Raw genomic sequence first — 21,503 nt, 5'->3', positions numbered from 1 at the left:
GGGGTCAGTGAGCATGCCACAGAAGAAAAAGTCCAAATAAACATCAGTATTAGGTGGCAGAGGGGGGTGAGGGCCTTATTGGACTTTTAAAGTGACCAAGTGTGGCAAGCTGCACCATGCTGAGGAGGAAAATGTGAAAAGTTCACTCAGCTTTCTGTGGATTTTGGTACTCGCGGGTCATTCCAGAAGACAGCCAAGCTAGCTTACGATAAAGATTATATGGTCGGCAAAATGTCGCGAGTCACCCCATTACCACACTCGAATGTTTAAAAACGTATTCACGATAGCTGAAGAAAACAAAATTTGTTTGAAAACATATGCATACTATACGTAGACTTGTTTACAACCTTGAGCTAAAGGTCAAAAATACCTGACGCCAGCTCTTGGCTAACATTCTTTTTTAAATTCAATTTGTAGGAAAACATCCTGCGGCTCTTGTTAGAGGAACCAATTAGCTGGGACATTTTACCCACGCTTTCTGCGAGCGCCGCGTTATCCCCCTCGACGTGGGTTTGGGTTTCTCTGGCTTCGTCGCGGTGGCGCATTCCTCGTCGAGTTCATTTTGCTCAGCGAGAGCGGAAAGAAATGCTAACCTTCCATTTTGGAATCTCGTTTGCTGGCGGTTTTATTTGACTTGACATGTACTGTCTAATTAAATAATGAGGTGAATAATCCACAATAGCTCACAAAAAGTGCCTTTTTGTGAAGAGTTTTCGGTTTTACGGCAATTCATCTAATCTCCACTGTGCTTCTCCGCCGGCGAGTGAGCAAAGTCGGCCATTTTGGCTTGAAGCTGTGCTCCATTTTTTTGGTCCCTTTTTGAAAGATTCCAAATTTGAGCTCACTTCAAATGTCATTGTCAGACAATGTTTGACTTATTGATTCTTCTACAACTAACTTTTCCTTAAGAAGTGCAAAAAGAAAGCTAACCTAGCATAAGTGCTTCAACTTAACAAAACACATCAGGATTCAAAAGTGGACTTTGTCCAAGCTTAATAAAGACGAACCGGCAGGTGAGCAAAAGTCCTGTCACGATCCCAACTGCGTTGTGTGAAAAGTGCTTATTTAGCCTGCAATATTTTAAGTAAGTGCTTGTTTATGTTTGGGCTTAAGTGTAGTGTGTCGAGCTTAGCTCCTTGGCTCGTGTAGCTTTGCTACTTGTTCTTTTTTTTTTCCCAAAAATGTGTCAGTGTTTTACTTTGTGTCTCTTCTTCCCGCCACCCCAGCCACTGCTTCGACACACGGGCTCATCCCGAAATGAAATGCGCTCCTCCTTCCTCCATGCAGCTGTAATGTCTTGTTCTAGCGGACAAAAAAAAAAGAAGAGAGCCTGACTGAAAGGCACACAATGCGAGTATTGTCACATAATAATAATAATAATAATAAATACATATCTGTCTACGTGTGTTGCTGCACCGATTGTGTTCATATCCATTTGCTTGGCTGACTCATCATATATAGCACCACTAAATAGGCCATTATAAACCTTTTTTTTTGAGGGGCGAATAGCTGTAAATCCCAGTAATGTTCTTTCGATGCTGGCAGCCATGATGGATTCCACGTGTAGACCATGGGGGGAAGCAGGCGGCAAAGACGGGGGGGCATGGGGGGCTCGGGACCCTATAACAGGTACCGTTGCATGCTTGACTATGTGCACAGCTGGCACACCGCGTATAGTATATCACTCCATTTAGAAAGTGAGTCGGGGCGACCTGCGAATGACATCCCAAGGAACGTGTAGCGAGTGATCTGATATGTCGGTCGACGGGGGTCTTGCTCTGACACTGAACAAGCCACTCTTAAAGTTTGCATGCTATTGGCTGAAGAATGACAACGGAAGCAAAACAAAAGGTGACGTCAAAAAAAAAAATCGCCAAAGGTTTACCTTGATGCCATCGCTCAGTTCTAGATCTGACTGCATTAAAGTTAATAGTCAAATGGCATAACGAATATCGAAATTATTGACCACACGTGTTCATAATTCAGTGCAAACAGAGGCAAGTCTGTCTTGACCGTCCCGTTCTGTCCTTGACGGTGGCGGCGGTGGCGGGACAAGGCACTCTTCTTCCTCTGGGTCGGCGCACCTCGTGGAAATCATTTCGAAATCATCATCAGAATCCAATTAGGTCGAGTTAAAGGGTTGATGAAGGGGGGACAGGGCAGGACAGGGCTCTCCTTCACTCCGCCTTCCTGAGACGCTTTCATGTGCTCATCTGCCCTCACTGGCATCTTTGTCAGCCCCGTCGGACCCTCACACAAGACCCAGTCATCCTCCACCTTTTCTTTCTTTCTTTTTATTTGGAGGAGAAACACACCATGTCCCCAGACTGACCTCAAGGCCCCTCTTACATGGGCTAATCAACAATTCCAAACTTTTAGGGCCATGCATCTCAGACTAGGAACTCTCAGCGAGTTGTGAGTATCGATGGGTGTGCCTTGGTTCCAGGAACGATTAAATATCAAGAACTAGAAAACAGAATGCAGCTTTACTTTTGGTATTAAGGGAGGCCAAATTGTGTGGGACATAATTCTGCCTAGCAACCAATGACAGTGAAATCGACGTAGGTATGAAATGACTCACTTGACTCAACTGTGTTTTTGTTCGCTCCACAGGCTTGGTCAGATAAACCGTTACTGGTCCAAAGTCCACTGGGCTGATGTTCCGGACGTGCCGCTACTGGCTACACACATAATCAACATTACTGGCATGAGTGTTGAAGGCATTTTAAGTGTGTGTGTGTGGGGGGGCTTACTTACTGCAAGTTGTCGCCGTCGTCCAACGGCCACCGCGTCGGTGGAGATGTCCGGTAAGAAATGTTCGCTGAGGATGACAAGCAAGCTTTAAATTTGAAATAGTTTTAGAATGAAATCAGAAAAGATGATTGATATCAGGATATTCTGCGAGTAAAACAAATGTGATCATGATTCTTTAAATGATGAGGCATAGGAGAAAAGTATTGTACTCGTAAAATAACAATTGGAGTGAACATGCAACTTAGCACCTGCTATTTTCGTTCTTCACATTCTTGCTCACCTTTTTGAGTGTCTCAAAGCGTTCTGGTTTCGGAGCCATTCCCGAGTCTGGTCCCACCTCACTCGCCCTAAGTCCGCCTCAGACTGGGGAACTGGGCCGCGGGAAAAAAAAAAAAAGATTCATAAGAATAAATAATAAAAAAATTTTTTTAAAAAGGGCACCAATGTGCTCAATCTTGGAAAAAAACGTGTGTCACGGTAAAAAGTTACTACAGACAGACAAAAGTGAAAAGCTCTTGTGGTCAAAGCTGCTGGTGTGTTTACTTTTAGTTTCAAGAGCTTTGTGTGTTTGTTATCAAAGATTTCCACTTGTTGAAAGACGCGCGACTCTCCCTTTCCCCGACCGACTGTTGTGGTTCTCCAGCCCGACAGCTTTCTGGAACGAGGGAGAACTGGTCTGATTTACGAGGCGTGTTGAAATCCCATAATAAGGCCGTAATTCAGAGTAAACATTTGCGTTGTGCTGACAGTAGGGCGGCCGTAGACGGGTGTGGGCTAATAATGGATTCTGACGGGCCGTCACGGGGACTAATGACGCCTTTATTGCTCACTTTTGCCGCAGCGCAGCGAGGGAAAGGGCTGCAGTTTTCGCGGGTTAATTGCCGAGGACCACTAAAAGTGTCAAATGATGGATGTTCCCCCTCAGGGTTGGGGGGGGGGGGGCACGAGCAGGCCCGGAAATGGATGCTCGCGCTTGCCATTCCGGAAAGATGAGGCCGTCGGGAGTTACTTTCTACAACTATGAATTTGTCTTTTCACAGTTAACGTTGTTGAGGTTGATGTCGTATCTATGTTATGCGCTAAAGCGGCAGCAAACCAGTGCTTAGCTGGTTTTATGGTTGGTTATAGAAATCAGTGTTAGGGGTTACGGTTGGAGATTAGAGTTAAAGTGTTTGGTTAAGTTTGTGGTTTACGGGTTAGCATGTGTTGGAGCTAACGGTAGCTCATGATAGAATTTGAGTAAACGGGGGGGAAAAAAACATCCAATTAAGGAGTAGCGTGGAGACAATTCAGCCCACACCAGCGTCCCCGCCAACCCCCCGGATCTCCAAACCTCCCGAGACACCACTCCAGTACTCCTGCAGGATATCAGGCGGGGGGCCCCCGTAGGATTCACGCCTGTTAAGAGGGGCTCTTAAGCACATTAAGTGAGCTCTTCTCTGCGCCAAAGAGAAGACGGAATATCAGGAGGTCGGGAGGAGGAACAGAGGGTGGCCTGAATGACTCAAGGAATGACATGGCGCCTCCCCCGCCCCACATCTGCCCGGACCCCTCCTTAAACCAGTTCGATAAACTATAAATGCATTGTCAAGGCTGATTATAATTGTGCTTTGTTTATGATAGCGTAAAGCCTATTTCCACGCAGCTGTTTATTTACATAACGACGGATGTGGAGAGTCGAGGAGACGGTCTCCACATCAGATTTGAAGAATTGTTGCATAGCTTCCTGGAACACAAACATGGACGCAGCAGAATTGCCGTCGCCGCCGAAAGTAACAGAGAGACGATCGGGGTGAGACAATTACATTGCCTTTGGTCCGCGGCAACACAATCGTGGACACACGCAACACTGTGGAGGGACCACGTCACCCATTCTGGCACACTTGACAACAGGAATCATCCGAGGAATGTTTTTTTTTCCCTTCACAACAAAACATCTTGAGGCTCGCCCCCCTCCTCCTCCTCCCGCTCGCCCCTTCCATCCTCTTCCCTGTCTCTCCGTGTAAGCCGATACCCGTTTCAAGTGGGTTACTCATGTCCAGCACATCCACACAAAGCCCGGATAAAATAAACACGCCGCGTCAGATATCTTGGAAAGAATCTGTCATGGCTTTTCGGGGCTAATCACCTCCAGAAGGACCCGGACTCTAAACCCCCTGAAACGTTAACCCCTGTTGGGCAGAGCGTGTCGGGCCGAGCCAGGTTTGGCTGCCTCCTCGGGCCTCGGGCACTGGGGGGGGGAGAGATCCGGACGAGGAGGAGGGGGAGGAAGGTGGAGTGCTTTCCACGGGTCACAGCCAGGGGTGCGCCAGGGAAGGTCGGCACGGGTCCGTTAAGGATCACAGCATCGGGAGCCTCTCATTGACACGTCAGTGGCTTAGTGCAGTGAGTCCCAACCCCCGTGCCGGGAAATTATCTAATTTCGCTTAATTGGTTGGACATTTATTCTTTCAAGTTGTTCATCTATCTATGCCAGCGCTATATAATGAAAAGCAGAACAATAAACTGCTCTACCACTAGATGGCAGAATTGAATATTAACCTGTGGATCCACCTGTTGCCATTCGCACAACAGAATAATAGCTCTGCGGTCAGGCCGAGATTTCAAATTGGGATGAAGAAATTGTGAGTAAATTGAGACCAGAGCATCATTGTTACCGTTTAACATTTTTGTTTGTGGTGTGTCACGAGAGTATTTTAATGTCAAGTGTGTGCCTTGGCTCAGTATAGCAACTCAAAGCCAATAAATCCGCCACATGACAATTCTTATCTTAAAAAAAATCATAAGTGAAAATGAGATTTGTACAGACGAAAGCAAAAAGGCGTCACCATTTAGTGAACCCTCCCATTCACACTCATTCTGCCCCCCCAGCTTCTTCTCCCCCTTCTGAAGTCTGACTGCCGATGTCACAATGTCAAATCATCTCTCCACCTCAGGGCAGGCCAAGGAGGCCAAAAGAGAAATGTCTCTTCTTGAACTTCCTCAGAGCCTGTTACGGTTATTCTGCAGGATCTCTTGAGTAAAAGACTCAAGTCTTGAGCTACTTTAACACCAAAGACTAGCAAACATGTTGGCCCAACCCAGCTTGAGACACAAAGACCCATCTCGCCAGGTCTCACCCCTTGTAGCACTTGTGCTACATCGTGCCAGCCTGTTTGGAACTGTCAGCTGATAGGTTGTAAGTGGCTGGTTTCTCCAGGCCTCCAGATGCCCCGATGGACCTACAGAGGAAAGGCAGAAGGAGGTTAAATAAGGCCTAAAAAAAAAAAGCAGAGGACCGCAGCACCACTTCTGGGAAGTATGAGAGCACTGCTCTGGTTGCCACCACGAGTTATACTCGACAAAGACCTGGCCGGCGTTGGGCGGGTTGACAAGATGACATGCCGATCAAAGGGTTGGACTACTGTTAGAGCGGCGCAGCAAGGCCACGTCACCCCGGACCGCACGAAACCCAGACGAGGACGACGACACGAGACTTGTCGTTTTCCGCAAATGAAGCTCAATAAGAAGCGACAGAGTCTGGCTTCTGCTGTGCGTTACGGCTCGTTAGCGCACGCGAGCTGGAAAGGTGCTCTGCTGCCAAAGAGCAGACTAAGGAACAAACAGGGCCAGCAAAGCAAATTTTTTTTTTTTTTAGAAAATGCCGTCAGGGGCATTTAGTGTTAAAAGGAGACATATTATGCAACTTTTTCCACAAGACAAGTCAAAATACACAGAGGATGGAGCATTACGACATACTTTATTTTCCTCTCCTTTTATATTGAAATCAGACAGTTCTGTATTTTCTTGAGCTTACCATGTCCTGCTCATATATTGCCCTTGTGAAAGAAATAAGGATATACTTTTTTTTTTTTTTTTTTAAATGAAATGGAACAGTTTAAATGTAACACACCTGTGGGTTTTCGTTTGGACTTCATCTTCTGGGCTCTCCTCAGCATCAGCTCAGCTGTGTGCCTGTTGGTAAATCCCCTATAAGTATAAAATGAAGTCTTAGGAAAAGAACGTTATATGATCTTAAATGTCATACGGAACTGGAAATAATGGAAGATTTTAGTATTTAAAGTTCAAACAAGAGGGGACAGAGAATGGAACCATGTGGGACTCCACTACGTTAATCATCATCGTGAAACAACTTACCATTCCTCCAGAATTCTTTCTGAACGCTCAGACAAGTCACTTGCCACAGAGGTTGATTTCCTAAAAGTATATGAATTTCTTATTTCCAATTCCAAGGTCAGAGGTGATGAGTGTTGATGTCAACTGCTACGTTAGCTTCTGGCATTGCAGCTTGCTAGCTAGTAGTTGCCCATCTTACCTATTGGAGTTGTGTGGTGAAACCATCTTGTCCTCGCATTCTTTGACTTCCCAGGCTTGCGTATGCCTCCGTGTGGGCAGAGGTGGTAGAAGCCTCGGGGAATGTTGCGTGTAGAAGCCGGGGAGCTAGAATGCAAACAATTCTTACTACAGCCGGCCGCAAAAGCAGCTGGGCCGTTTCAGCCGAACCCAAACGGCTCACATGATGTACAGCACAAGCCAGCCGGCTGGCCAAAGAAAAGATCCAACGGGAGGTAAATGAAGGCAGAGAAAACACAGCTATGTGAAAAATGACATCAGGCCTCAAGAAGAAGAAAAAAAAAAAGCCGGCATGTTTTTCCAGAAGATCAATCAGCGACAGTTGCAAAAGAATCCCCTGAGGGGGCGATAAGAGACATGACAAAGGGACAGCCAATCACGCCGTTGAGAATACTTAGACGCAAGAAAAGAATTGTGAGAGTATCGGGCATCAATATCAAGGCCTTTATTGTTCCAAATGCGCAACCTTACCTCATTAGGCAACTGCTGTTTGGATGCTGAGAACCTTCTCGCAGGAGCATCTTCAGATAAAGTCCAGCCTTGATCCAGAATTGCCTTTTTGATATCGTCAAAAAAAACAAAAACATTTTTGGACAGAAAAAGTGCAAAGGGCTCCTATTTGTTTTTTTTATTTATTCCAAATGACAATGGTTTGTGTCCAAGAATGAATCAAATCATCACAAAACGATGAATTAAATTTCTTTTTACACTCAAAACGACATTCTCTGTGATAAAATGTTAATCTAGCATAACATTATTTTAGAATCAAAATGTTTACCAGGGAGGAGGTGATAAATCCTGTTGACGGATTCAAATAACTATGCACATGCACCCTTGACCCTTAAAGGCCACCGTACTTGTGGTTAAGCTGTATTAATTTGTCAAATAATTAAGGGATTGAAATAACTAATAGCCAGTGGGATTGGATAGTTTTGTTGAGGGTCTTTTACTCATACACACCTCATCCAGGACAAACTCCTCCACGTCCACCACCTCAAAAGCATCGTCGTCACTTTGCAGGGCCGTGACGGCGGCAAGTGCGGCCGCCAGCCTCCTCCTCAAGGTGAGGCCTCTCCATCGCGCCTGGATGCGGAACACACACAAAACTGTTTTGTTTTTTTTACTCCCCCAAAACGCTGCATGATTCACAGCGCTAAAATACCGTCCGCTAGGCCATTCCAAAGACAAAACATATTCACCTAAATTTTTTTTCCTCCCCCTGAACTCTGCGTGACTTCGGGTTGCTCCAAGACAAATGGAGCTCCAGTGTGCCTCTAAATTCAAGCGTCCCCATGGGAATTGGAGTGAGAACAGGGGGGGACTCCGACTACCACACTTCTTTGGAATTTGATAAATCACTACGTACCTTCCCGACAAATGAACGCGCACATGCTTTGTGAAATGTGCTTGTGCAAACCTTTTAATTCCTAAACGTAATATTTCTCAAAACAATGACAATTATTTTAGTCACCGTGAGAAACTACTTAGAAACTTTTAACTTAGAAACAAATACTTTTCCATTATTTGCACACACACAATCACGTGTACCTCAAAGGCCTCATTTGACATACGTATGTGTTGAAAAATAGATGTGCAGGAAGTGTTGAATTGCACACGTGGAGGATTAGCGCAACGAGGCTACACGGCAAGTATGAGGCCCTTAACATCGTGTGTACAAGTGATCTACATTTAAAATGAAATAGTGACAAATATTCATTTAATAATTCATTTTCAATCTTTAAATAATGCCTTAATTGGCTACAAATGGAGGAAGGTGACAAAGAAGGCCTGCACCACCTCAATTGGACAAGCGTGTGGCTAAAAGATTTAGACCAATATGATTACCTGGATGATGGTTGCCGCACGGTGCTGGACCATGATGCTCCTTGCCGCCGCGGATTTAAGACTCCCTCCGTCTGCAACTTTTCCTTCTCCATCTTCTGACGCAAAAGACCTTGTGGTGGCAACGGGCGAACCCTGAGTTTCATCCAAGGCAGACGTTTGCCTGTCGTGGGTATGCTCGAGGGAGCGTCGCTGCTCCTCGGCCAGGTGCAAAGCTTCCGTTAAATGCCCGCAGGAAATTTTGATGGCGTCCAGCGGGTGCGAAGCTTGCTCAGCATGACTGCATGAAGAAACATCAATAAGAACATAAAGTCCATCATGATGGATTTATTATATAAACAGTGGAAATGAAAACTTTAACATGGCCGTTACCAAATTTACACCGGGTTGATTTTAAAAAAGGATGGCAAAAAAAATAGAGGCATCTAACTGGTGATCTATTTTTAGAACAGGTCAGCGAATCTTTGGAATACATTGGCGACCCCTAGTCTCCAGCGTGGTCTCACTTACGTACGAATGACGTCATTTTCATCACGACTAACATCGGCCTCCACACACTTAACCGTGGACCTCCAAGTGAGAGTATGTGTGTGAGTAACTCTTTCATTGGGGGGATTTAGTGGCTACAAAGGCACCTCAATGAAAACTTAATGAATCTATTAGCAGCATGTTCCTGAACCCCCCCCCCCCTCCTTTTTCGCTCCTCTAGCCTGAGGGGTTCTTCTAGGATAACCTGTAGACCACGTCCCGCTCCACAAAGATCTGCCTCTTCCCCTCACAGTGGGACAAAGAGGGAGAAGAGTCTGGAGGTCCAAAGGGATGCGACCCCTGTAACCTTCCTTCTTTTACCTGCTGGTTCACTCCAGGGTCACTCCGAGAATGAGACACTGTTTCACTGGAGGTTCACACGTAAAACTGGTCTTAAGAGGTGATGGGTGAACTATTCAGAGGAGTACAGTGGAAAGTCGGGAGAATCTTAGCCCCCAACAGCAGTTTCATCGTTCGAGATGAAATCGGGTTGTCGTCGTAACAGGAAGACTGATAAGAGCCCAAAGTCAAAACAACAATATTTAATAACTCCCGATTGGTACGGGGGGATGCTCACGATACGGGCATCAAAATTTGAATCGGAACCGTCGGTCTCTATTTTTTAGCCTTTTAGTGAACCTTCCTTCCGCCTTCTAGGTTTACACGTCCTCACTGTATTTTTTTAAAGTATCGCTCCAACATATTGGACCACTTTGCAGCAGTCGTGTGTGCACCAACTATTAAAAGTAAAAGTGATATTGTCTGCAGGCGCTCTTTCATCCTACGTCCTGTTGGGAAAAGTTGTGAAACTGTACCCCCGCCAGACCACATGGTTCCTCCACCTTTACAGGACGGGCGTGTGGGCAAAGCGCCCAACCTCGTCTAAGCCTTACGGTGACACCGGGTCAGGCCAAAGGTTAAATGGCGGCCCTGTTCCCTGCAAGACCACAAACTGGCTCATTGTCCAGTGGCCAGAGGGGAGTCGAGGGCCAACTGTGAGGGGTGAGGCACGCTAGCGGCTCTCCCTCAAGCCACGGCGGTCCTCGGCGTGACCCGCGAGAGTCGCCGACGCCGCGTTTCATCTTTTGTGCGTCGTAATTTGGACGGGTCACCGAGACGGGTGGAAAGTTGACCGGCGTTTTTAAAGCCTTGGTGGTCCGAGAAGCACCGCGGGCCGGCGACATGGAAGGCCTTGTGAAAATAGATGAACGTTGTCTCAAGGCTCGCTACACCCTGTGCATCAGACATAACAAGAAGGTAGCCCGACATTCCTGGCCGGCTCGCGGGTCTCTCAAGACAGGGACTTAAAAGATAAGCTGTCTTTTGTACCACATTTTATTTGCCGCTTGCTGCGCTACTCCATTACCTGGTAAGGTCAGCTAGAAAATGATCGCTTTTAAATCTCCTGGCACTAAAAATCACAAACAACAGATGAAATGTTTCTACTCAGCGCCAACAAGGAAGTGAAGATTGGAATTGCAGCTAACTCAATAATTAGGGATGTTAGAATCACTTTTTTCAGGCTGATACCAGAAGAAAATTCTTGAGAAGTCACCGATACCAAGTACCGATACCACTAGACTCGTATGGATTGAATTTCCCCAAAAAAACCGTGACACATCATTTTGAAGAAACACTTTGGCAATGCTCCCTCAAATTATTTAGCATCTACCTGAGCTGCTCGATGTGCTGCCGCTGTAAATCGCCAATCTGCTCAAGTTGCGTCTGGATCAAGCTGAGAAGACCGTCCGAGGCGGAGTCGATCTGCCTAGCAACAGCCGGGCCCGTCGGGAGGAAGTCTGAATCCGTCCCGTCGATGGTCTTCAGACTTGACACTGCTGCCTGTAGAGCGCATCTGACAGCAAAAGACAACTTGGTCATCTCCTAGAAGCCATGCCAGCAATTTAGAATCATTAATAACGTTCACAATAATCTGCCAGTTTGTCTTTTTTTTTTATAGTTAGTTTGTCCTCTGGGATAAGTGTATGTTTTACGATCATGGTAATGACACGCACACAAAAAAGTAGTCCTGCGCTTGTAAAACAAAAAGTCGAACAAGTGTTGTTAGTTAAGTATCGGGGCCTCGTGAGGGCAAGCGACCCGCTGAGCGGCAGTCTGAATGGTCGCGGGGGCGCACGAAATGGCGGCCCGAGGCTAAGGATGTCCGAGCGGAGGAATCCCAACTATCTGCCGGAGAAACAGACTTTTCCCGGCCGCGCAAATGTGGGAATATGTGAAGATGGAAAGTCTGCGGGACGCTAGGGAACGTCAATGATAATACAATTTAAGAAAAACACACCCTTGGGTTACAAAGTTTTTTAAAACATGATAAATAACAGAGATGTTCAAGATGGATTCTCAGAGTAACAGACGATAAACCGGCGAACGTGAGAAGCATCTTTTGAGTTTTGGTGGAAATCTAAGTCACAAAAAAATGACCCAATCAGGAAACGCGATATTTAAAACAGCCACTCCAGATCTTTCATTAAAAAAAATACGTTTTGTGGAAAAATATGTTGGAATAGGTTTAGTTTCTTCATACTACGCGGCCCAATTTTATGTCAACCTTCTTCAATTTTTTATTCCTCGCAGTCAACCCAAAAGCACTTTAGATTTTTTGACATCGGTTAACATCAGTCTGCCAACATCTCAAAGGAGATCTTAACGTTTTTGCTAAAGGCTGCTTTCTGTTCAACAACATTAAACACAAGGTCTTTTTTTTTTTTTTCCCCAAAGAACTTCCTCTGCGGTTGTGATTGACAGCTCGCTGTCGTTTGCCACGGTCTGACCGTGTTTTTGCGATGAGGATTCTGTTGCGTGCCTGCGGCCATGTTGTCTGGCACTCTTCAAACCTAGCAGCAAATCTAAATAAATAAAACCCTCTCCGACCTCATATGAGATCACTTGAAGTGGGCCGGTCTGTTGGAAAGGGGGGAAAAAACAAACAAAACAAAAAAAATCTCATCCTCATTATTTCTTCTCATTTTCACAATAATACAAAATGCTTTGCCTACAATGATGCTAACGAATGCTAACGGTAGGGCCCATCAGTTTGCCGTTCTCCGTGAACCACAAAATAGCTAACAAACAGATGACAAATCGATATTTTTTCTCTTTCCCAGGAGGTCGGCGCTTTCCTGAGTGATAGCCTGCCTACTTAGCATAGCGTTGTTAAAACAACACATCTAAGACTTTGGCGCACTCCTGCATATCATCCACATCCTCCCTCTTCCCATATTTCACAGCGCAAACGACTTTCCTCCAGAAAGCCGACAGTGAAGGTGGAAGCTAAATTTATCGGGATCGGTGTTTTCTTCAGGGGCGATGAGATTCCCAACGCTTGTCGCTGTTTTAACTGGCTCTGGATAAAAGACGAGGCCAGTGGAAATACAGAGTGTAAATTCCACTTTTAGGGCACCGCTGGGGGTCACGGTGAGTTCATGGCAAAGGGGGCGACCGCAATTTAAAGGGGTCATGTTATGGAAAATCGACTTTTTATTTGCACAGCAAAATAAAATCCCAAAACAGCTCGCCTCATCACAACGCCCTAACTGCATCCCGGTTGTCATGGTAACAAAAGCTCATTAGCATTTTCATGAGACTGCGTCACAATTCATGTTACTAAGCGTTCTGTAATTCTTTAATCCTTTGTTGGGTTGGACAGAAGAACGTCAGAGAGGTTTTATCAAGACACCAGGGAAGTGTTTGAAAGGGAGGCACAAAACGTCTCCTGGGGATCGCAATCCTCGAGAAAAGTCGTACCGCTTGTGTTCCGTAACGCAACTAGCATTAATGGCCTTTTTGGCAAGAAGTTTCAAGTTTACTTTAGCTAGTTTTGGATCGGCTGCCATGACAGAATGCTTGAATCCAAGTTACGCCCATAGACGAGCATATTTAGCGTATAAACTCATTGAGAAATGCAGACTTTAATTTCTGTAAAAACTCTGCTTCAAAAGAAATGATGTAGAAGTAAAATGACATTGGATTCAATTAAATGTATGATGACTGTGGCTAAAATCAGTCAGTCAGTAAAATGTGAATGAGATGAACTTTTCAAAGTTGTCATGATAAATCAAAATCAGCTGAAAAAAGGAAAACGTAATGTAAAACGTCTCATTATTTTGGTCATTTGAGTGTGAAACTGTGGAATAGGAATTTGGGGAATTTAAAATCAAAAATAATTCCCAAAAAATCCAGAATGAGTTCCGCATTCATTTGGGAATTTTGTTTTGCAAAATATAAATGGGTATTTGGGCAACGTGAGAAATAACAGCTTTGAAAATTCACCCTGATGGATTTTCCACCTTCTCACCTCCAGCTACTCTCCCGTTGGAGAGGATTCCCAGCGAGGCGCACCTCATTCAGGGAGCAGCATCCTTGCAGGCCGCGACAAACATTCTGCACATCTAGGAAACCATTTTTACTTATTAGGCATATTGGACCGAGAACATTTGCATTTTTTTTTGGTGCTGAAGCTCAATTACCTGATAGACAGTTGAAACTCAGATCCAACGTAGCGAGCGATACTGCAACAGACATGTCAGGCAGGTGTGTGAGCCTTGAACACGCAAAGAAATACACTTTAAGAACACGGCACTTTTTGTTGTGTCATATCCCCGGACACTTACTTAGGTACACAATTTAATGAGACAATGCACTGAGAACTTTTTCTAATACTGTGGTGATATTATTTGGCAAAGCGGGCGGGTTAAAATAAAAAATTACAGCCGCACTCTAATATAATTGCTCTAATATGAAAAGTATTATTTTGAATGATCGCACTTTGTATATTAAATGGAAAACATCTGTTGGTAGACTTTTGTTGATTGTTGATTTAAAAAAAAAAAATCAAAATACAAGACAGACTTCCCCTTCCACGAAATCTTCAAGCATCTCGATTGAATTGAATATTTGTCTTTTATTTTCCATTCTCCTGATTACCTGTTGCGCGCCAGCGTGAGCGTGTGCAAGTGGGGCAACCACGAGGCGGCGAGTAGGCAGCGCAGGGAGCCCAGGCTGTTGTCGTCCATGTGAAGCTTCCCGAGGAGGACTTGGTCCAGCAGAGCGGGCGGCTGGAGTGGAGGAACACAACCCGGTTGTCACTTCGCAATGGGAGGTGGGGGTGGGTTACAACAACGTTAGCGGGCTGCCGCTAAGTGGGGTCCATCCGTCAATGTCAGACGGTCCAGCCGGGCAGAAAAGTAGCGTTTCATTAAGTAATTAGGCCGCTGATATGTTCTTCTATTTGTCTTGTTAATTGCTTGGAATGACGCCATTGCCCAATTATTGCTTCATTGTTTTTAGATATGCTCTTTCATTTTTTTTCAATTGCTTGATTCATGTGAATCATCAACAATCACCAGACTATTTCTCTATCCAAAGTCTCGTTAAATAAACAAAAATATTGACAAAATGTTTATTTGAATTAAATATTTGATTTATTTTATTTCAAATTAAAATCAACAGAATAAATTTGTTTTTAAATATTCGGCACTTAATTTTTTTTCTACGGAAAAAAAATGGTTCTTGTAGCTTGGTGACTTTTATTTGGTTTTGTCATGATAGCAAACATATTGAGTGATTTTCATTTTATTTTTAAAAAATTTAATACTTTTTTTGTGGCTTACAGTCTGTTCAAATTTTGGTAAGAATGCTCCCCTAAAAATATGTCTATTTTACATGAATGATTTTTTAAATTCTATTTTAGGTAACCACTTTATTTTTTTAAATTGCAATATTGATCTATTTTAATTGCAATCAAAGAAACAAGTGGAAATGCAAACGATAGCTCAAGATGAATAAAGATCAATAGTACCTCAATGAGGCTGTTGTCGGTCAGGTCCAACGTACGGAGCAGAACGTTGCTCTCCAAAGACTCCACGCCAACCAGGTGGTTGTGGGAGCAGTCAAGGTGCAACAGGGTGCAGACGTCCTTCAGCCCTTTAGTACTCACAAGCTGGTTGTGATCCAAAGACAAACGTTGGAGTCTCCTCAAGGAGCCTAGACCAGCTAGAAGATAGGAAACAAATCAAGTTACACTCAATTCTAATTTTGGTTGCACAAATGCTAAAAAGTGTGGAATTTTGCTCCATGCGTTGAAAAAATAAAATGCAGCACTGACAGATACAAGTTTAGTACTTTAAGGACTTCTTGATCAATTAATCAAGAAGTCAAGGAGTCTCAAGTTCGGTCATTTTGCAACGGCGAGCAAAATGGAGGCATAATTATGGTAACACTGCCCTCTTGTGGAGAATCATGGACAGTGCACTAGTAGGAAAGCAAAGGTCGAATCTTGTAAATGTGCTTATCTGATTTAGGTATACCGATGGACCCAAAAACTTTTTGTCATTCCAAATTTATAATCACAAAAAAAGTGTTTACCAATGCGTGTAATAGAGTTGTGCGAAAGTTCTAGAACGTCCAAGTTCTTTGCTCCGCTAAGGCCATGAATGGATGTCAGCTTGTTGTGGCCCATCTTGAGAACTCTCAGGCCGGTCATATTCTCACAATCCACCGTTGAGATGTCATTTTCCTACCATGAGAAAAAAAAAAGATCTAAAAATAATATTTTTGCTTTGACAAAACGGACGTCATTCAAGATGGCGTTCACCTGCACGTCGACGTAGCACAGCTCCGCTAATTGGTTGATTCCTTCCAAAACTTTGAGCCCGCATCTTCTCAGCGTGAGAGACTGGAGTCGTGCGCACTGAGACAGAGTGGACAAATTACAGCCTGGCAAGTCCTCCAGAACCAAGATGGTCACCTGGAAGAAACAAAATGGTGTCATCAATTTAGTAATTTCCCAAGCACAAATTCAAGTGCTGGTTTTGATGGGAATAGGACTTGAATGGGATACCTCCTGCAGGGAATCCCTGCCTGCAGCCTGCAGCAGCGTGTCAGGACAAAGCGGAGGAAGGTCATTGTCCCGAGCGGAGCGCCTGGATTCTCTCCTGGACCCGACAGAACTTCTTCGCTTGGTCCTGTTCTGTATTTCCGACCAGGGAACGCGTACTTTCATCCAAGAAAGCTTACTTTGATCCATTAGCTGAGAGAGCCAGGTTTGGCTTGAGAAGTTCTGGTGAAGGTTCTCGTGGATATCTGGACGGATGTTCTCCAGAATGTTCTCATGGTTGTTCTCATTGATGTTCTGATGGATGCTCTCCTGAATGTTCTCATGGATGTTATCTTTGCTGTTCTGAATGTTCTCATGAATGTTCTCAGGGTGGTTCTCATGGATGCTCTCCTGAATGTTCTCATGGAAGTTTGGTTGGATGTTTTCCTGAACGTTCTCTTTGATGTTCTCCTTAATGTTCTCATGGATGCTCTGCCGGATGTTTTCCTGAATAATCTCATAGATGTTCTGCTGGATGTCTGGACGGATGTTGTCCGTAATGTTTGCATGGTTGTTCTCATTGATGATCGGCCGGATGTTCTCCTGAATGTTTTCTTTGATGTTCTTCTGAATGTTCTCGTGGATGTTCTCATGGATGTTTGGATGGATGTTTCCCTGAATGTTCTCTTTAGCGTTCTCCTGAATGTTCTCATGGAGGCTCTGAAAACCCTCATTGATGTTCAGATGAATTTTCTCCTGCGTGTTCTCATGGAGGCTCTGAAAATCCTCATTGATGTTTAGATGAATTTTCTCCTGCGTGTTCTCATGGATGTTCTGAATGTTTTTGCAAATATTCTGAGGTATGTTTTCATTGATGTTCTGGCGGATGTTCTCGTGCTGTTTCTGAAGGAAATTCTGAGTGATGTCCTTTTGATGCATGTTGTCATGAATGTTCTCATGGATGGCGTCACAGATGTTCTGTTGGGTGTTCTTGGGGATGTCTTGATGGATGCTCACATGAATGTTCTCCTGAATGTTCCTGCCCATTTCAATGGTGGAGAGTCTAATCGCAAGCCTTTCATCTTGGTGTGGTTTTTCTTTCTCTTCATTCTCCTCTGTCCTTTTCTCTCCTTGCTCTGGATGTTGTTCCACTCGTTTTGTCATCCTTTCCACGTCATCCATCTTTCTCCTCATTTCCCCATCGCCCTTTTTCTTTCCCCTTGCTTCTTCTTCCATTTGTTTGGTCTCCTTTTCTTCTTCTTTTTCCTTCTTTACAGCTTTTGTCCTCTTGTTCTCTTCCTTAGTTGTTTGGCTGGTTTCTTCCATGTGTTCACTCTTCTTCTTTATTTCATTCTCAATTTCCCTCGGTTTTGTCTCTCCTCTTGTACTCTCCTCTTGGTCCACCACTCTCCTCCTCTTTTCCACCTCCTCCAGTTGTTTGTGAACTTCCTTTTTGCTCCTCCCTTCCTCCTCCTCCTTTGTCGTCAACTCTTCTTCGATTTGCATCACTTCTGCCTCCAGTTTTTTCTTTTCCTCTTCCTCCCGGTTTGTATTCTCCTCTTCCTCCTCCATCCTCGTTCTTTCCACTTCCACCATCTTCTTTCTCCCGACTTCCTCCGCTTTTGCCTTCCTCTCTGCCTGCTTTCTCTTGTCCTCCTCCTTCCTCTTCAGTTGCTCTTCTTCCATGAGGTTCCCATTTTTCTGTCTTTTGTCTTCCTCCTTGTTCATCCTCAGTTCTTCTTGCACTCGTTTGTCTTCCTGCCTCCTCCTCCCTTCCTCCCTTTTGGCCTTTGTTTCCTCTTTTTCCATCTTGCTTCCAGTTATTTCCGCTTCCTCTTTCAGTTGACTTTCTGTTCCTGTCCTTCCCTTTTCTTTCATTCTCTCTTCTTCCTCTGTTTGCTTCCTCGCTGCCTCTTTCCTCTTCTCATCCTCTCGCTGATGCTCTTTCAGATTCTCTTCTATCCTTTCCTGCCTCTCTTTATCTTTCCTTATCTTTTCCTCTTCCTCCTGTCGCCGCACCAGGCTCCTCTGCTCCTCTCTGCTCTTTTTCAACTCCTCCTCCACTTGTTGTTTCATGTCATGGAGTCGCTCCTGTGGGATCAATACATCGTAAATAATTCTTCACTTTTTAGATTTCCTCAAGATGACGGACCTGTTGGAGCCGCAACTCCCGCTCAAGCTTTTCCTGAGCCTTTAACTCCATCATATCAGCCTCCTTCCGACGCAGCTGCAAAAGAGAAAAAAACAAGATGTTGTTCCTGGATTTAGCTAAAAATATTTCTTCAACTCACCTTTCCCATCTCCATGATCCTCTGTAGCTCCTCCTCAAAGTCTCGTTCCTCTCGTTTCCTACGCTCCATGTCCAGATGGAGCTCACGTCTAACCACATCTGCAAAAAGATGACTAAGACACCACGCTTGTGTTGTGGCGCCGTCTTGTGGCCATTTACAGTCCTGCAGCATTGTACCTCGGCTGTCGTTGGGCACAGTTGAAAACTCTTGTTCGTCCGCATCACTGCCAGAGGCGGCGCTGTTGTCTTCATTTTGGTCATCAAAAGTGTCTGCCTGCATCAGAGCAGTCATAAATAAATGAATAAATATTGTATAAACTCCAATTTAGTCAGTATGTTTCTTTTCCCTGGAAGAGGTGGCCTTTAACACGATAAACAAAAACGTATCAGTTTGTTTACTTGTCAATTTAAGAGAATCTTGGTTATGTCACGAAAGACAGTTACCGTCTCATTTATTGTCTCCGTGTCCTTATCGACCAAAGCGACGTTTGCTTGCGTTACTCGTTCAGTGCTTCGTAATGCAGTGAGGTCTGAGAACAAAAATCAGTTGTAGTTTCTTTGTCAATGTACCCGTGTTAGTTCTGTACAGAAAACTAAAAAGGTATTCATACATTCAAGGTCCTCCAGGACGAGCTTCTCACAAGCTGCCGCTCGGTTTCTGGAGAACTCAAAGTAGCTGAGCAGTGATGCCGGGATTTCATCGCAGGTCTGAAGTCCCAAAATGGAGGTTAAGATGTCAATCAAAACAAAGCAGTTATTTTAGATGATTAAACACATCAATAAAAGCTGAACAACAGGTGGTAAGCCAAAAACTAGGTACTTGAGAAACCTCATAATAAGTTTGATCAAAGTATTTTCCCCTTTTCTGTTCTTCAATCCCTCCCTCACTGCTTCCCTCCATGTTATTTCCAATTTCCCTCCCTTCCATTCTTTCCTTCCATCCTTTCTTCTTTACTTTCCACCATACATTGTCTAGCTCCCTTATGTGAACCAGTTGTTTTCAAAACTGAATTTTAAAGTGAACAAAAACTTTCTTCAAAATACAGTAGTGTACTTAGATAAGCACCAACCTCCTCCTCATACTCTTCATCGCCGTCTTCCCCTTCCGTTTCTGAAGATGTGAGGAGCACCTCCGACATGTTGTGACGTTGATTGTCTAGTTCTTTTCACCTGACTAGTACTCATTTAGCTGCTCGAGTTATATTAAAAGTTGTGCCACAGTTGGCAAAAAATACACTTAATTGTCACATTTGCCGTCTCGTCACGTAAAATGGCATTTGGCGCGCAATTTTACCTTGGTTGACAAACGTTGACTTCCACTTCTACGAGTTATCGTTACTATAGAAACAGTGTCCGCTACGGAAGATGATAAAGGACAAACTTCACGAAAAGCAATTGGATTTTCCGTTGGACAGGTGAAATATCATTTTATAAGAATAGTTTATTTCCTATAATTGATTTAAATAATTTGCTATAGTTTACTGACAATTTAATCATTTACTACCATAAAAACAGAAGACTTGTGTCCTGCTATAATGCTGAATGGTAAGCTTGTGTGATCATTGTGGTGGGTCGAATGCGGGTCAGCGACTGTAGGTGAGAAGACAAAGATGACCACAACAACAACAAAACAAAAACGGTACTCTGAACAATGCAGACTTATTCCCCAGTTCCCCTCTCCCACGGCGAAGGCTCTGTACTCGTGCTGATTTTGACTTTGAGGAGATTCCAGCGGGCCTACGCCGCTTTTCCCGTCCGGTCAGCATTCCCCCCGAGGCCCTCCGCAAGGAACCGAGTCTCCTTCCTCGGCCTTTCACAGGGGATGAGAACGGTGCGTATTCATGGAAATAAAAACAAAAGCCACAGCGTTAAACATTGTTCCGAAAAACAGTCTGCATTTAATGTACAACATAAAAAATACTGTCAATCACTGAATTTATATTAAGTACAAATTCTAAGAACCACTTAAGATCAATACATAGTTGTCTGAGCAATAATTGCAAACATTAAATGAAATGATTATTATGACAATAAAGTGGTCTTGGGCTGGGCTAGAAGTTCACTTCAGGTGGACTCCATGCAACACAGATGTGAGGGATTTTGAGCTTTACTGACTTCTTTGAAAACCCCACAGCCATTAGCCCATTACTGTGAACACGAGTGTATTGTAAACGTCCCCTCGGGTCACAACACAACTTCAGTGGCGATCATGGCTTATGTTTGCTTAGCTCCGAGGCGCTAGTTGAATTGGTAAAAACGCCTCCATCAGCAAACCTTGTCTACTCCGATTAGTTCTCGCGGGGCAAGGTGTACGTAGCTTTTGTCCGAGTGCAGGCGCCGCAGTCAGCGGCCAGACAACGGCGTGCCGCACGTTTGCACAGCAGACGACACTCGTCAATGGTGTTGTTTGAATAGCCTGTTTTTACTGCCCAAAAGTTTTCTGTAGCCGTTAACCAAGCTCTGAGGTCAAACTTTGCCAAGGCCATTTGTGCCAATGATGTGTAGGACTTTTCATAAATGTACATATTCCCGTTTAGCATTAGCATTTGACGACTCTCAACGGAGTCTGTAGTAAACATGTCCCGAGCTTGAACTCCATCCGAGGAATACATCGTGGATGAATCTTTCAGAATCGAGCCAGATTAAACACCGTGCGGTACTTTGCGGAGAAACGCTGAAGCGGGCTAATCCGCTACTAGCCCGTCGCCACATTGCATTCTTTACTTCTGTAAGGTCATGAGCAGGCCTATTTGGCCCCAGCCGCTACCCTGACCCTGCCACAGAGTATTTCCAACATAAGTGTGACCTAAGTACATTCAATCGGATCCCGTGATTAGGCAAAATTCCTCCAAAGTGTATCAAGTTTACAAAGTCCAGCATTTCTTCTCCCGATTAGCCTTAGCC

At 44.4% G+C, this 21,503-nt stretch overlaps 1 protein-coding gene across 4 annotated transcripts in view; it reads right to left on the bottom strand.

Moving 5' to 3' along the window:
- Positions 1–1,150: 1,150 nt before the first annotated feature.
- Positions 1,151–21,503, bottom strand: part of lrriq1 (leucine-rich repeats and IQ motif containing 1) — a 24,790-nt gene continuing 4,437 nt past the window's right edge. For 2 of the 4 annotated variants that reach the window (XM_061284156.1, XM_061284157.1), the window contains 25 exons: positions 19,670–20,409; positions 19,211–19,307; positions 19,044–19,129; positions 18,777–18,873; positions 18,601–18,698; positions 18,462–18,536; positions 16,334–18,400; positions 16,088–16,240; positions 15,859–16,009; positions 15,293–15,486; positions 14,419–14,549; positions 13,962–14,035; positions 13,790–13,883; positions 11,150–11,332; positions 8,953–9,229; positions 8,068–8,190; positions 7,579–7,662; positions 7,070–7,194; positions 6,892–6,951; positions 6,647–6,723; positions 5,874–5,975; positions 3,035–3,125; positions 2,758–2,821; positions 2,582–2,681; positions 1,151–1,302 (listed from right to left, as the gene is read on the bottom strand). In XM_061284156.1, coding sequence (XP_061140140.1) covers positions 1,187–1,302; positions 2,582–2,681; positions 2,758–2,821; positions 3,035–3,125; positions 5,874–5,975; positions 6,647–6,723; positions 6,892–6,951; positions 7,070–7,194; positions 7,579–7,662; positions 8,068–8,190; positions 8,953–9,229; positions 11,150–11,332; positions 13,790–13,883; positions 13,962–14,035; positions 14,419–14,549; positions 15,293–15,486; positions 15,859–16,009; positions 16,088–16,240; positions 16,334–18,400; positions 18,462–18,536; positions 18,601–18,698; positions 18,777–18,873; positions 19,044–19,129; positions 19,211–19,307; positions 19,670–19,738 — 4,788 coding nt within the window. In that variant the 5' untranslated portion in view covers positions 19,739–20,409 and the 3' untranslated portion in view covers positions 1,151–1,186. The remainder of the gene's footprint in view (positions 1,303–2,581; positions 2,682–2,757; positions 2,822–3,034; positions 3,126–5,873; positions 5,976–6,646; positions 6,724–6,891; positions 6,952–7,069; positions 7,195–7,578; positions 7,663–8,067; positions 8,191–8,952; positions 9,230–11,149; positions 11,333–13,789; positions 13,884–13,961; positions 14,036–14,418; positions 14,550–15,292; positions 15,487–15,858; positions 16,010–16,087; positions 16,241–16,333; positions 18,401–18,461; positions 18,537–18,600; positions 18,699–18,776; positions 18,874–19,043; positions 19,130–19,210; positions 19,308–19,669; positions 20,410–21,503) is intronic. The other 2 variants (XM_061284158.1, XM_061284159.1) reach the window with 2 other exon arrangements.

This window comes from Syngnathus typhle, linkage group LG7 (assembly GCF_033458585.1).
Source record: "Syngnathus typhle isolate RoL2023-S1 ecotype Sweden linkage group LG7, RoL_Styp_1.0, whole genome shotgun sequence".
Taxonomy (NCBI): domain Eukaryota; kingdom Metazoa; phylum Chordata; class Actinopteri; order Syngnathiformes; family Syngnathidae; genus Syngnathus; species Syngnathus typhle.
Note: the sequence above shows the minus strand (reverse complement) of the source record. Positions and strands in the feature narration are given on the sequence as shown.